This window comes from Trifolium pratense, linkage group LG7 (genome assembly GCF_020283565.1).
Source record: "Trifolium pratense cultivar HEN17-A07 linkage group LG7, ARS_RC_1.1, whole genome shotgun sequence".
Classification (NCBI taxonomy): domain Eukaryota; kingdom Viridiplantae; phylum Streptophyta; class Magnoliopsida; order Fabales; family Fabaceae; genus Trifolium; species Trifolium pratense.
Window position 1 is genome coordinate 29,467,203 of NC_060065.1, and position 11,424 is coordinate 29,478,626.

The 11,424-nt window shown below is 32.3% G+C and overlaps 2 protein-coding genes across 2 annotated transcripts; one reads left to right on the forward strand and one right to left on the reverse strand.

Annotated features, from left to right (window-relative positions):
- Positions 1–1,135: 1,135 nt before the first annotated feature.
- On the forward strand, positions 1,136–6,166 carry LOC123894397 (remorin-like). Its single transcript, XM_045944393.1, has 5 exons — positions 1,136–1,486; positions 3,440–3,490; positions 4,033–4,120; positions 4,657–4,738; positions 5,688–6,166. Exons 1-5 carry the CDS (start codon positions 1,315–1,317, stop codon positions 5,880–5,882), a joined length of 588 nt encoding a protein of 195 aa, XP_045800349.1. The 5' UTR covers positions 1,136–1,314; the 3' UTR covers positions 5,883–6,166.
- Positions 6,167–7,650: 1,484 nt separating this feature from the next.
- On the reverse strand, positions 7,651–10,885 carry LOC123894396 (transcription factor MYB17-like). The gene is made up of 3 exons (XM_045944392.1): positions 10,385–10,885; positions 9,179–9,308; positions 7,651–8,501 (listed from the first exon to the last, which is right to left on the reverse strand). The coding sequence occupies exons 1-3, from the start codon at positions 10,518–10,520 to the stop codon at positions 7,844–7,846; spliced, it is 924 nt and encodes a 307-aa protein (XP_045800348.1). The 5' UTR covers positions 10,521–10,885; the 3' UTR covers positions 7,651–7,843.
- Between the last annotated feature and the right edge of the window lie 539 nt (positions 10,886–11,424).

The window sequence follows — 11,424 nt, forward strand, 5'->3', positions numbered from 1 at the left end:
TCTAATTTTTTTTCCACTTTTGTTTTGAATTCTATGTTTGGATCCTTTGGCGATGAATGTTTAATGATAAATTTTGGGTTTGATTTTGCTTTAATATATTGTGTTTTATTTAGTTATTATTTTAGAAATTTAATTAAAATAAAAGCAAAGTGGACATTAAAAAAACAACAAATTATTAAAATATCATATTCATAATGCCATGTCATCACACTTAACAGATATATAACGTTTTGGACCAAATTGACTAACAGAATTAACATTCAAGGAGGTTTTTTCAATTTTCGTTAATTCAGGGACTTGTTTGACAGCGAGTGCCACTTTCAGGGACCAAAGTGACTGTTTACTCAAATATAAAATAGGGGGGGTAAAAGTCTGCGTTTTAAAACAGATGGGGTAAAATTCCGATTTAATCAAAACAGGGGGGGTAAAACTGCATTTAAGCCAATTTTTTTTAATTATTTTCTAACACTTCCTCTATTTCAAAATAAATGTCAATTTAAAAATTAAATTTTGTTTCAAAATGTATTTCATTCTCACATTTTAATATAATACTTTCCAATTCTACCATCTAATTAATACTATATATGTATATTTCGAAATAAAGCAACTAATAACTTATATGAACAATTTAATAAAAATATTACTTCTTTTAACATCATAAATAAATTTCTTAATACGCATGAAAACCTTAAACATATTCTTTTCATTTCAGGAATATCAAATGATTAATACAAAGAACACAATCATATATACCATTTGCGTCCATTTGATTGTAAAATATAAATATTGGACAAAATAATACAAGACAGAACATCAAATGACAAAATTTAAGAGATTGAACAAATTTTGTCTTATACGATATTTGATGGATAAAATATTATTTTGGTATTTTAGACATCTTATATATAGAACAAAAAGTGTCTCGTGATTTAATGAAGGACAAGAATTTAAGATTTTATTTTGTGCAATCCCATAAACATTAAAATAAAACACAATACAATTAAAATTGTTCGGTCAAAGCAGATCAAATAGGTTAATTTTGGTCATTATCACATTTTTTATAAGTTATTTTCTTAAAAAAATTATTTACCAACAAAATAAATAATAAAATAAATTAAAAAAGCCACTCTGTATGAGCTGTAGAGCCACAACTTCTATGTTCATCTTTAACGTTACTACAAATACTTGTTTTTGTTCTTGTTCTTTTCAGATACAAACATAAACATTGTTATTATCTTCTTCTCTCTGTCTCGTTCATTACATAATAATTTTATTTTTTTATTTTTTTATTTTACCCAACCAAACTCCGAAGCTATGGCTGAACTCCAAACCAAGGAAGAAGCAGCTCCGGTTCCGACTCCAGCTCCGGCGGAACCTCCACTAGCTGAGGCACCACCGGCTAATGTTGTTGAGAAGAAAGAGGCAGCAGCTCCGGCACCACCTGCGGCGGAGGACACAAAAGCTCTTGTTGTTGTGGAAAATGAGAGTGAGTTTTTGAATTCCTATGTTTAAATTTTCAATCTTTTTGCTTTTAGAAATCATGGGTTGTCTTCAAAATTCAATTTTTATAATTGTATCAATAGTTTGATTGGGTGAGTTTGTTGGGATAGTTTGGTTGTTGAGAAAACAAATTGAAAAATTAATGAAACTATGTTTTTTTTTTTGTGTGTGTGTGTGTTTAATCATTACTAGTAATGTTTTTGTTATAGTAATTCTGTAATTGTCTTTGAGCTTGAGTTTTTGTTTAATTGAAGGTTTTGTTTTGGAGCTTTAATTTGAATTGTTGGTTGAATTTACTATTGTTCATATATAAGCTTTATTTGTTGTGATGTTTTGTGCTTAATTTGATTATTTGCTTATTGATTTCCTGGAAAATATTTTTGCGTTTTCATCAAAATCCTAACTTGATGTATTGGGTTGTCTAATTTTTGTCTATATAGTAGAGTGTGTGTCTACACTTTGAAGTGTGCCGAGTCCGAATCCCGTCAAGAATCATCGTAAAATGGTCATTAGTGTCGTTTTAATTATAAAAAGAAAAAGAAAAAAACAAATAGAGTGGGTTTGTGACTGTTTTCAATTTTTGGAAAAAATGGGAAAAGGTTTATTTTTCTTTACTTTTTCTGTTTTATAATGGAAGGGTTTTATTTAATTTTGGGATTCTTATGATTTTCATTGTTCTTTTGGGAAAGTTGTTAGTAGTTTTAGCTTCTCCTAATAGTAATTCATTTTTCCTCTTATCTGAATTTTCCAAATGCTTTTTTTTTTGTTTTCACCACCAGTTTAATCTGGTTCGGGGTCAGTTCTGGCATCAAGTGGTTCCAGCCCCCTCCCGATTGCAGTTGCGGGGGATCGAACCCTGGTCCTCCCTACCAAGTTCAGCGTCAATCACCACTGAACCAACTAACGATTGTTCATATCTTCGATAAGTGATATGTGAGGCATGCCTTTTCAATTATTATAGTTATGGCCTTGGATGCTTTCTATGATGTGACTTGTTAGTTATATATATGGGGTAGAATTGTATCATTTTTTTTACCTTACCAAAGTTGGTTTGATTCTTTTCTATGCTCATTATGGCAACATAAATGATTATCTAGCTAGCTGTAGTTTTTGGGCCTCAAACTAACTATATTAATAAAAAAAATTAAATGAGTATAAAGTACAAGTACTTACACTTAACCAAGTAGTTGAACTCAAGCGGGTAGTGAGTTTCGGTGAATGTTAAAATGATGGAATCAGATTAAGTGCAGTCGTGACCGCATGTAGTCAGCGACTGTGAACCGCAAGATCAAGATCAGACGGTTTGGATTTTAAGACAAATTTTTATTTTGGTTTAATATAAAATTTTGAGGTGTTATCTGGACCATTCGATCGTGATCATACGGCCTAAATTTTTTGACTGCATGACTAAACCTACTTTTGAATTCACTCCTAAATTGGTCGGTATACTTGAGTTTGAATCCTGAATGGAACAATTTTATGCTAGATTTTACTTACCTTTAAACCAAACTCCGAAATACTAGAGTTTTTCCTTTAAGAACCGGAGGTTAAGGCCAAAAATAATTTCACTCAACAAAGCTTGTTAAATAATTTCTTGTTCTATATGTCAAGAAATAATTTCTCATTAGCCCCTCAAACTGATTATAAAATATGTCCCCTCCACCATGTTTTAAGGAAAAGTTTTTTTTTTTTTTATTGTGTAAATGATGCTTTGATATATAGGAAAAGTTATTTAAACACTTATAATGTCTTTGTCTTACTGGCATCTTTAATTTATTGAACATAATATAAAAGTTAGCATCTTAATTAGAATCCAATAAAGGAAACATGTATTATTTATTTTTTTATCAAAAAGGAATCATGTATTCTTTTCTTTAGCATTGATGTAATTTTCCAAGATATCATTGCTTTTCTTTACCATTATTCTTTTGGTCTACAGAGACACCAGATCCTATTAAAAAGAAAGCCACAGGAGGATCCCTTGATAGAGGTTAGTCTTGTTCACTTTTCACATATTTCAAATTTCTTTATCATTACCTTATTAATATTTGATCTTATTAATCATATTCATAGCTACTTGTTTCATAATCACTTGTGAACTATATATAATTCATGTTTCTGCACCAGATCTAAGGTTTTTTTTGGATTGACTTGTATGAGTTTATCTACCGACATTAGCACTTGAGAGACTATTTAGGAAAGTTTATCAAAACCAACTTCTGACATGTCCATAAGCTCTTTAGGATAACTTGTGAAAAAAAGCCTATAACTTACATAAACACTTAAATGCAAGCGCTTATGCTATAATCATTTAATTAAGTTGTTTATCAGAACAAAGTCCTAACACACGGCGCAAATATATGCCTAGGTTTATTGCTGTCACATTTCCATATCTTTCTTAGTAAAATGAATATTTACTCTTATGAAACTTCTCTTCAAATATGCTTTCTAGAGATGATGGTTAACTAATCAATTTTTCCTGATAGCATTTTTCTTCCTAAAAAGTGACAAAGTATTTTTTGTGGTCTACAGATATTGCTCTTGCAGAAATAGACAAAGAGAAAAGGTTATCTAATGTGAAGGCATGGGAAGAAAGTGAAAAATCCAAAGCAGAAAACAAGTAAGAATTTACTCTAATCTTTGTTTTGCAGTTAGTTAAAATAGGGATGAAACTTAGTTACATTGCATAAAGAACAACCCTCGCTAAAAAATTTAGGCAAAATGCATTCAGTGATCCATTAAGTTTTGGGTTTGTAACAGATAGGTCCTTTAAGAATTTTACGTAACAAATAGGTCTTTAAGTTTTTTAGGTAACAAATTAGTCTTTAAGTTTTTAATTTATTGCACCGTTACCTTTCCAGCCTCTATTATAAAAACGCTAATATAGCCCTTAACTTAGTAAGATGACACTGAACACTGTTTCTTGTTATTTGGAAGCCAAAACGCAGTGTTCACTACCACCTCTTAGTTAATTAATATTGTTAGGTTTTACTGAGGGTAGAAATCGAACTCTTGAGTCTGACCTTCTTATCGCTCCACTTCTTATCTCATCCTCCCCTGACCTCCCTCAATGTTATCACATAGTTTCGAATCCATTCATGATATTATCAACATGTTCAGTATCCTAAAATTGTGATTATTGCTTTATTTTATCAGAGCACAAAAGCAACTCTCTACTGTTGCTGCTTGGGAAAACAGCAAGAAAGCAGCTCTTGAAGCTCAACTCAGAAAAATTGAGGTAATAATTAACATGTTTAATTATTTATTAAAGCAGTAGTTGTTATTATTGATTAAAATATGGTAGCACTATAAATTGTGAATCATGTTGGTCCACCAAACAGATAAGCACATCTTCTTTAAGGTCTAAACAAAATATAATCAAGATATGAAACTTAAAATAAAGATAATGTTTTATGTTGTGATTGTGACAGCAAAATATGTAGACTTTTGAAGAAATAAATTCTCTTTTTCTTTATCTTGTTGTATTCTTACCAGACATTTGGAACTTGTAATCCAATTATTCTTTTGCTTTTGTCGATGGTATCAAATTAAATACCTATGGAACTCACAAATCACAAAGAGAAATCCTTCTATATAAAGAATTATGCTTATATGAATTAAATAAGAAACTATAAAGTGGATCAAAAGTTAATACTTTTTCACTGACAAAAATTGTACTTATCTCAATTCTTGGTCAGACTTTACTTACCTCCCGGCCGAACTCTGGATTACCAGAGCCCCCTTCCTATGGAAACCAGAGGATTAATACCATAAATGTAAAATTTGGTAGAGCTGTCAATTTTAACCCGACTCGATAGGTTGGTCCGATGGGCCCACGCTTTGGTTGGATTGACTCTTTAATAATTACATGCCCGAAAACAACTAGGCCATTTTGGCCCGGACAGATTGGCATTCTGGGTCAGATTGAAGTCTTTTTTTATGCAATTTTTTAAAAAATTAAAATAGTTTACTTGTTAAAAATTCGAACTAGCCTAGCTCTGCCCGGTGTGTTTTAGGCTAGGCCGAACTACCAAATTTGTGGCATAATGAAACTATAGACTACCGCTCTTCTACAGTTTAATTTGTTTATATATGAGACGTAGGGAATATATTTTACAAGGTCAATATATTAATATATGGTTAGAATTTAGAATAATAATTTGTTTAAATTTTGAACACCTTTGCAGGAGCAATTGGAGAAAAAGAAAGCAGAATATGGTGAGAAGATGAAGAACAAAATTGCTATGCTTCACAAGCAAGCAGAAGAGAAGAGAGCAATAGTTGAAGCAAAGAAGGGTGAAGAAATTCTGAAGGCAGAGGAAATAGCTGCAAAACATCGTGCAACTGGAACCATTCCAAAGAAACTCTTTGGATGCTTTTAATATAATGACATTATACAAGTAATGAAATTTTGTCTATAATGTTGTTATTATTATTGTTGTTGTTTGTTTTTAATGTTGTTTGTGTGTGTAAGGAAAGTAATGGAAAGGGAAAATACAATTGAGGAACATGTTGGACAGCTCATAGGATCTTTGGTTTAGTTGAAGTGTCCAATGTCATATATTTTTTATTTATTTTTTTGTTTGTAGACGAAGTGTCAAACATTACCCGAATATGTTTTCTTTTTAATTATAAAACTCTTGGGCGAATATGATGCCTATTACTATTGCTTTATTTTATTTTAGAGACGCTCAATTTTATGCATATTCATGGTGTGTAGCGCAGGATCCAACCGAATGTTAAGACTCGTTCATGTTTACTTCATTTGACCAATAAAAGATCGAGTTTGTTCGGGTCTAAGGCAATGACTTGTTCGGGTCTAAGGCAATGACTCGGCCAAAATCTAAAGACGCGCATTAGTGTTTAGTATAACATGTCCCAACCTTATCTTATTACACTAGTAATGAGCTTAATCTACTCCTTTTATGTTAAGTACACTTTTGATAGTTGTCAAAAGTGTATTTTGACAAATTTAAGCAATATATAAATGCGGATTAAGAAATTGTTGTTTTGTCTATTTGAACTCGCAAACCATATGGCTAACAAAACAAGAAAAACGTAGCAGTTCAATACCGATGAATGTAGCATATCATGTGTTGATTCATATTGTACAACTGTAAAGAAAGAGCAAAAGAAGAGAACAAAGTTAAAACGTACTTCATACAATGAAAGTGAAGACATACACTTTGAATGACATCTTGATTTTGCCTAAATTTCTTCATACTTGACATTAACACTTGATAGAATGAATATCAAATCGAAAGTACAATTCAATCGGTACTTGCATAGACATCTGATATGATAGGGTGCATATTCGAATGTGTGATTTACATCACTAGACTACATGGCAAGGCAGACCCAAAAGCCAAATAATTCAAGTTAGCGTTTTAAACTTTGTTTTGGACTGGGCCAAAGCCCAATGCACGCAGAGCAGAGCGCTCCAGATCTAGCTCAATACCAATCATTCGCGGAAGTTTCTCCTACACGTCAATGGTAACAGACATAGTAGCTATTATACGCGCCCTGCGGAAGATACACACCCCACGCACTCCCATGACCGTTAGATCCTACACTTCGGTTATAACCGTCTCCCTCTATATAAAGGCAAATTTTGTTGCCAATGTATACAATTCAATCACTTTTCACTTCATTCTCTCTTGATCACATACTAATTTGAGTGTTGGAGTGCTAAAGTGTCTTGCTGATATTTTTTCCACTATGATTCACCGTGTCTGAGCTCTACCTCGACTGTAACCCCTCAAGTCTCGCCATTGAAATCATCTTATTTTGTCCGGAGCTGGTCAGAAAAGATATGTTGTTTAGCTCACTTTACAAAGATGAATGCCTCATCATATCTTTTCTGACCCATGTTCAAAACTTAATTTTAATTTTTAATAAGCCTTGTGTATCGAAGAATGGCTTTACAATAATCAATGACACCATATTCGAATAGACAAGACTTAGAATTATTGATTGATACTATTCACTACCAATTTGTAGTCAAATTCAAAGACCACATGACATGGTCCAATTCCAAATTCATTATTGTGGTTTATGGAGTAGCATTAAATTCATTCACATGTGAACCCAACAAATGTTTTTGTACCAAGAAATATGGAATATGGAATAGTAGATATGCTACATACATGTGAGAATGTAAAATTCACATCTAATGATGTTAATAAACCTTACAACCTAAAATACCACATTGCCATTTCATTAGTACTATATAATATAATCATCTCATACTTCTCCAATGGCTTACATAGAAAACACTGCTTAGTCTTCAAAATTAACCAAAGCATCATTCAACAAAGCACTAAAAAAAAGTGCTTAAATAAGCTTATTCTAAGAAGCTCATGTCATTGTTAGAAGGAAAATCCAACAAGAGCTGCAATGCAGTGTCAGATGAGTCTTCAAGATCATTAGAGCTTGATGAATCATCACAACCAATATCAAATGACTTGTAGTTTCTCCATTCAAAATCTTCCTTCACATTGCTTGCAAGAGTTGATGAAGCCAAATCTGTTATAGTAGTAATAGCAGAAACTGATCCACATTTTGTGTTATTACAAGATGACCCTTCTTGAGACATGGAACTTATGCACCTAGTTTTATCATCATCGTCGTCGCCATCATCTGATTTACGAACGGAGCGAAAAGATTGTCCAACTTCAGAGTTCCATATCTTAAGGAAATAGTCAGAATCAGAATCAGTTTTGTTACTTGCAAAAGAAGGAATGTTGTTATTGTTGAATAAAGATGAGTCTTTTGAGAGCCTTGCTTCTGCTTCAAGTCTTGCACTTTCCCATTGAGCCATGTGGCGCGTGGCGATAGATGAATGTGATTTGGAAAGTGGATAGTAATGTGATGAGGCTATTGGTTCATGAGTTTGTGGATCAATTCCCATACATATGAGACGTTTCTTTAAGTGTGTGTTCCATAAATTCTTGATCTCATTGTCTGTTCTTCCTGCTAGCTGAGAAGCTATTGCAGCCCATCTGTGAAAAATTGTTTCATTTGTTTGAAAATTCTTAGAATATAGCATTGGAAATCATTAACAGATATTAATGCAATGAAATTTTAAAATATTAGTTGGAGCCTATGAAGCACTGACACATATACAGACATCAAACACGATACAAATACCGACAAGTAGACATTAGTAATAATGTAAGAAAATGAAAGTCGTTGAATGTAACATGTGTCAGTATCGTGCAAGTGTCGGACACCGATAAATGTTAGACATTGAATACACTCTCGATCTGAAGTGTCAGTGCTACATAGATCAGAGAGGCCCTATACTATGGTAATAAGTACAATGATTCATGTGCTTAGAGTTGAAAAGGTATTCCATTGGTCAAGAAACAAGTGGTTCTTAAAGTATATAAAGGACAATATTAGCCCACCACATGTTACACCCCTTAAATTGGTGATTCAATATCAGTATGGTACTATAAATTTTAAGGATTAATTTAACTACTAACAAAGGACAATTTTTTCCTATCAGACACTATAGATCAAAAATTTCAATTTCCAAATACCTGCAATTGATTGAATTTTAGAATCCATTTTCACATATAACTAAGGAATAGGACCACTCTAAAGTGCAGTCTTACAAACTCAGAAGTAAAATTTCTCTGCTGAAGCAAAATCTAAAGGGAACTCACTAAATTACCTATTTCCAAGGATGGCATGTAGCTGTATGACTAGTTTTTCTTCCTGAGGTGTAAAGGGACCGCGTTTAATATCAGGTCTCAAGTAGTTCGTCCATCTTAGCCGGCAACTCTTGCCGCAACGCCGAAGGCCTGAAAGAAGAGAAAAAACATACAATCATTGAAGAAATGTTTTTAGTTTTTTGCAAAGTTTTATGTAGCCTTTGTCGTCGCAATCTTTGATATTGCAAAAAGATTGTGGTCAAATACTATTGTTGCATTTGAAGAGTAGAAATTTTTTTTTTTACGTTGCAGTCACAATCGCGGTTCAAATGCACACGCCCGGCGCTTAAGACAGATAACAGTTAGTATAATATTTTTAGGACTTTATTTTATTGAATAAAAGCAAACACAACCAAAAAGATCGGAACTTGAGGTGTTAACTTAGTGGCAAGAGTTTAGCCTCGTAATTTCAAGTTGTCGAGTTGAAATCCCATCAGGGATGGTGATAAAATGGTCATTAGTGTCACTTTGATTAATAAAAAACAACAAAAACATTGGAACTTTCTCTTGTCCTTTAACTCAATATTATCATCCTAATAATAACTTGTTAGGTAAAAAGTATAAACAAATAAAGGGTCACCAAAAATCAATCAAACACATTTGCTTAACAAGCACACAGCTTATTTCAAAGAAAAATCACTTTTAAGTAAAACATCAAATATACCAACAAATTCACAAGTAAAAAAAAATTTATATTAAAGAAACATATATTTATTCATATGTAAATGAAAAGTTAGATTCAGAACATTTATGTCTTGTTTGGATAAACAGCTTAAACACTGATATCATAAGCTCTTATCAGATAAGTACTTATTTATAAGTCATTTTGATAACAAAAAATATTAAAATAAAGTCAAACTATTTTCATGACTATCCTAACACACTATCCTAACAAACTCTTATGAAAATAGTGAAAATAAGCCATTTTCATGAACTACAATAAATTCATTTTTATATACTATAAACCGTTTTCATGAACTATCCTAACAAACTTATGAAAATAAGCTAAAAATATCATAAACTATTTTTGTCAACTCTCGAAAATAGTCTCACAAATACTTATATCAACGGATAAGTCCAAATAAATTGATCCAAACATACCCTTATTTCTTCCTAAGACATAAGGAGGGAAAAAAACTTTGATTCAAAAAAGAAAGCTACAAAACCTGCTAACTTAGGAAGAGAACGCCAACTACCATGACCACCATTTTTCTTGATAAAATTAACAAGAATTTCATCTTCTTCAGTTGTCCATGGACCTTTCTTCAACCCCATTTTGTCACAACATGGTGTCCTTCCCATTTTTTTTCCTCTCCAAAATGAACCAAAACAAAGTACTAATAAATATATATTATGAAAAAACCAAAAAAAATAGTTCTAATATTTAACACCTTTAGAATAATCACAATGATTCATTATTATTTGTAACACTTGAAAAGACTAAGGAAAACACTTTTGTAAGGTCTTAAAGTGAGAATGACATAAAAAAGGGAAAGATTTAAATGTTGAGAAATAAAGTTTGTGAGATGTTTATGTGAGTGTGAAGCTATTTGAGGAGAAGAAGCATTATTTATTGATTCATACGGCGTTGTGTAAGAAGTGAGAGAGTTGTAAGCGAGTTTTAAGCTGGTTGTGTGCATTAAATGTGTGCAGTCTAATAATATTGAGATATTGAATGTCATATATGTATCATGTTACATGACACCAACTACATTGGTACAAGTGTAACAAGATTTAGTCATGATTTTGTTTTGAAGTGACAAAAATATATTTTGAGTTAATTCATTTTCTAAATTTTGTGGAATGGATTTTGAATGAATTGATTTGCGCTCGATTGGACACGTCCTGTTTAGACGATCACCGCTCAACAGTGACACGTGGACTGTCTAGTATCGCTGTCTTGCGATCAGATAACGCCTGTCACAATCATAGGGGACAAAAGAGAGAATATATTGTAGGTCTTTTTTGAAATAATTTCTTCCTTGTATAAAGTCTACCAAAAGATTACAAGAGATATGCAATATCTAACCCTAAATATCTCTCATTTATGGCGCTTACTGACTTAATCGTCGGAGTGTGTGCAAGTACCACCCCCTCCTTCACAACAAGGTCCAACCATCAAATATTGTAGGTCTTTTCTGAAATAACTTCTTGATCTATGAAGTCCACCAAAAGACTACACGGGGTATGCAATATATCTAACCCT

Coding starts and splice junctions, on each gene's coding strand:
- LOC123894396 (XM_045944392.1), bottom strand. CDS start 10,520: ATGGGAAGGACACCATGTTGTGACAAAATGGGGTTGAAGAAAGGTCCA. Junction 9,309..10,384: donor TTCTCTTCCTAAGTTAGCAG/GTTTTGTAGCTT, acceptor CTCTTCTTTCAG/GCCTTCGGCGTTGCGGCAAG. Junction 8,502..9,178: donor CATGCCATCCTTGGAAATAG/GTAATTTAGTGA, acceptor AATTTTTCACAG/ATGGGCTGCAATAGCTTCTC.
- LOC123894397 (XM_045944393.1), top strand. CDS start 1,315: ATGGCTGAACTCCAAACCAAGGAAGAAGCAGCTCCGGTTCCGACTCCA. Junction 1,487..3,439: donor TGTTGTTGTGGAAAATGAGA/GTGAGTTTTTGA, acceptor TTTGGTCTACAG/AGACACCAGATCCTATTAAA. Junction 4,739..5,687: donor CTCAACTCAGAAAAATTGAG/GTAATAATTAAC, acceptor ACACCTTTGCAG/GAGCAATTGGAGAAAAAGAA.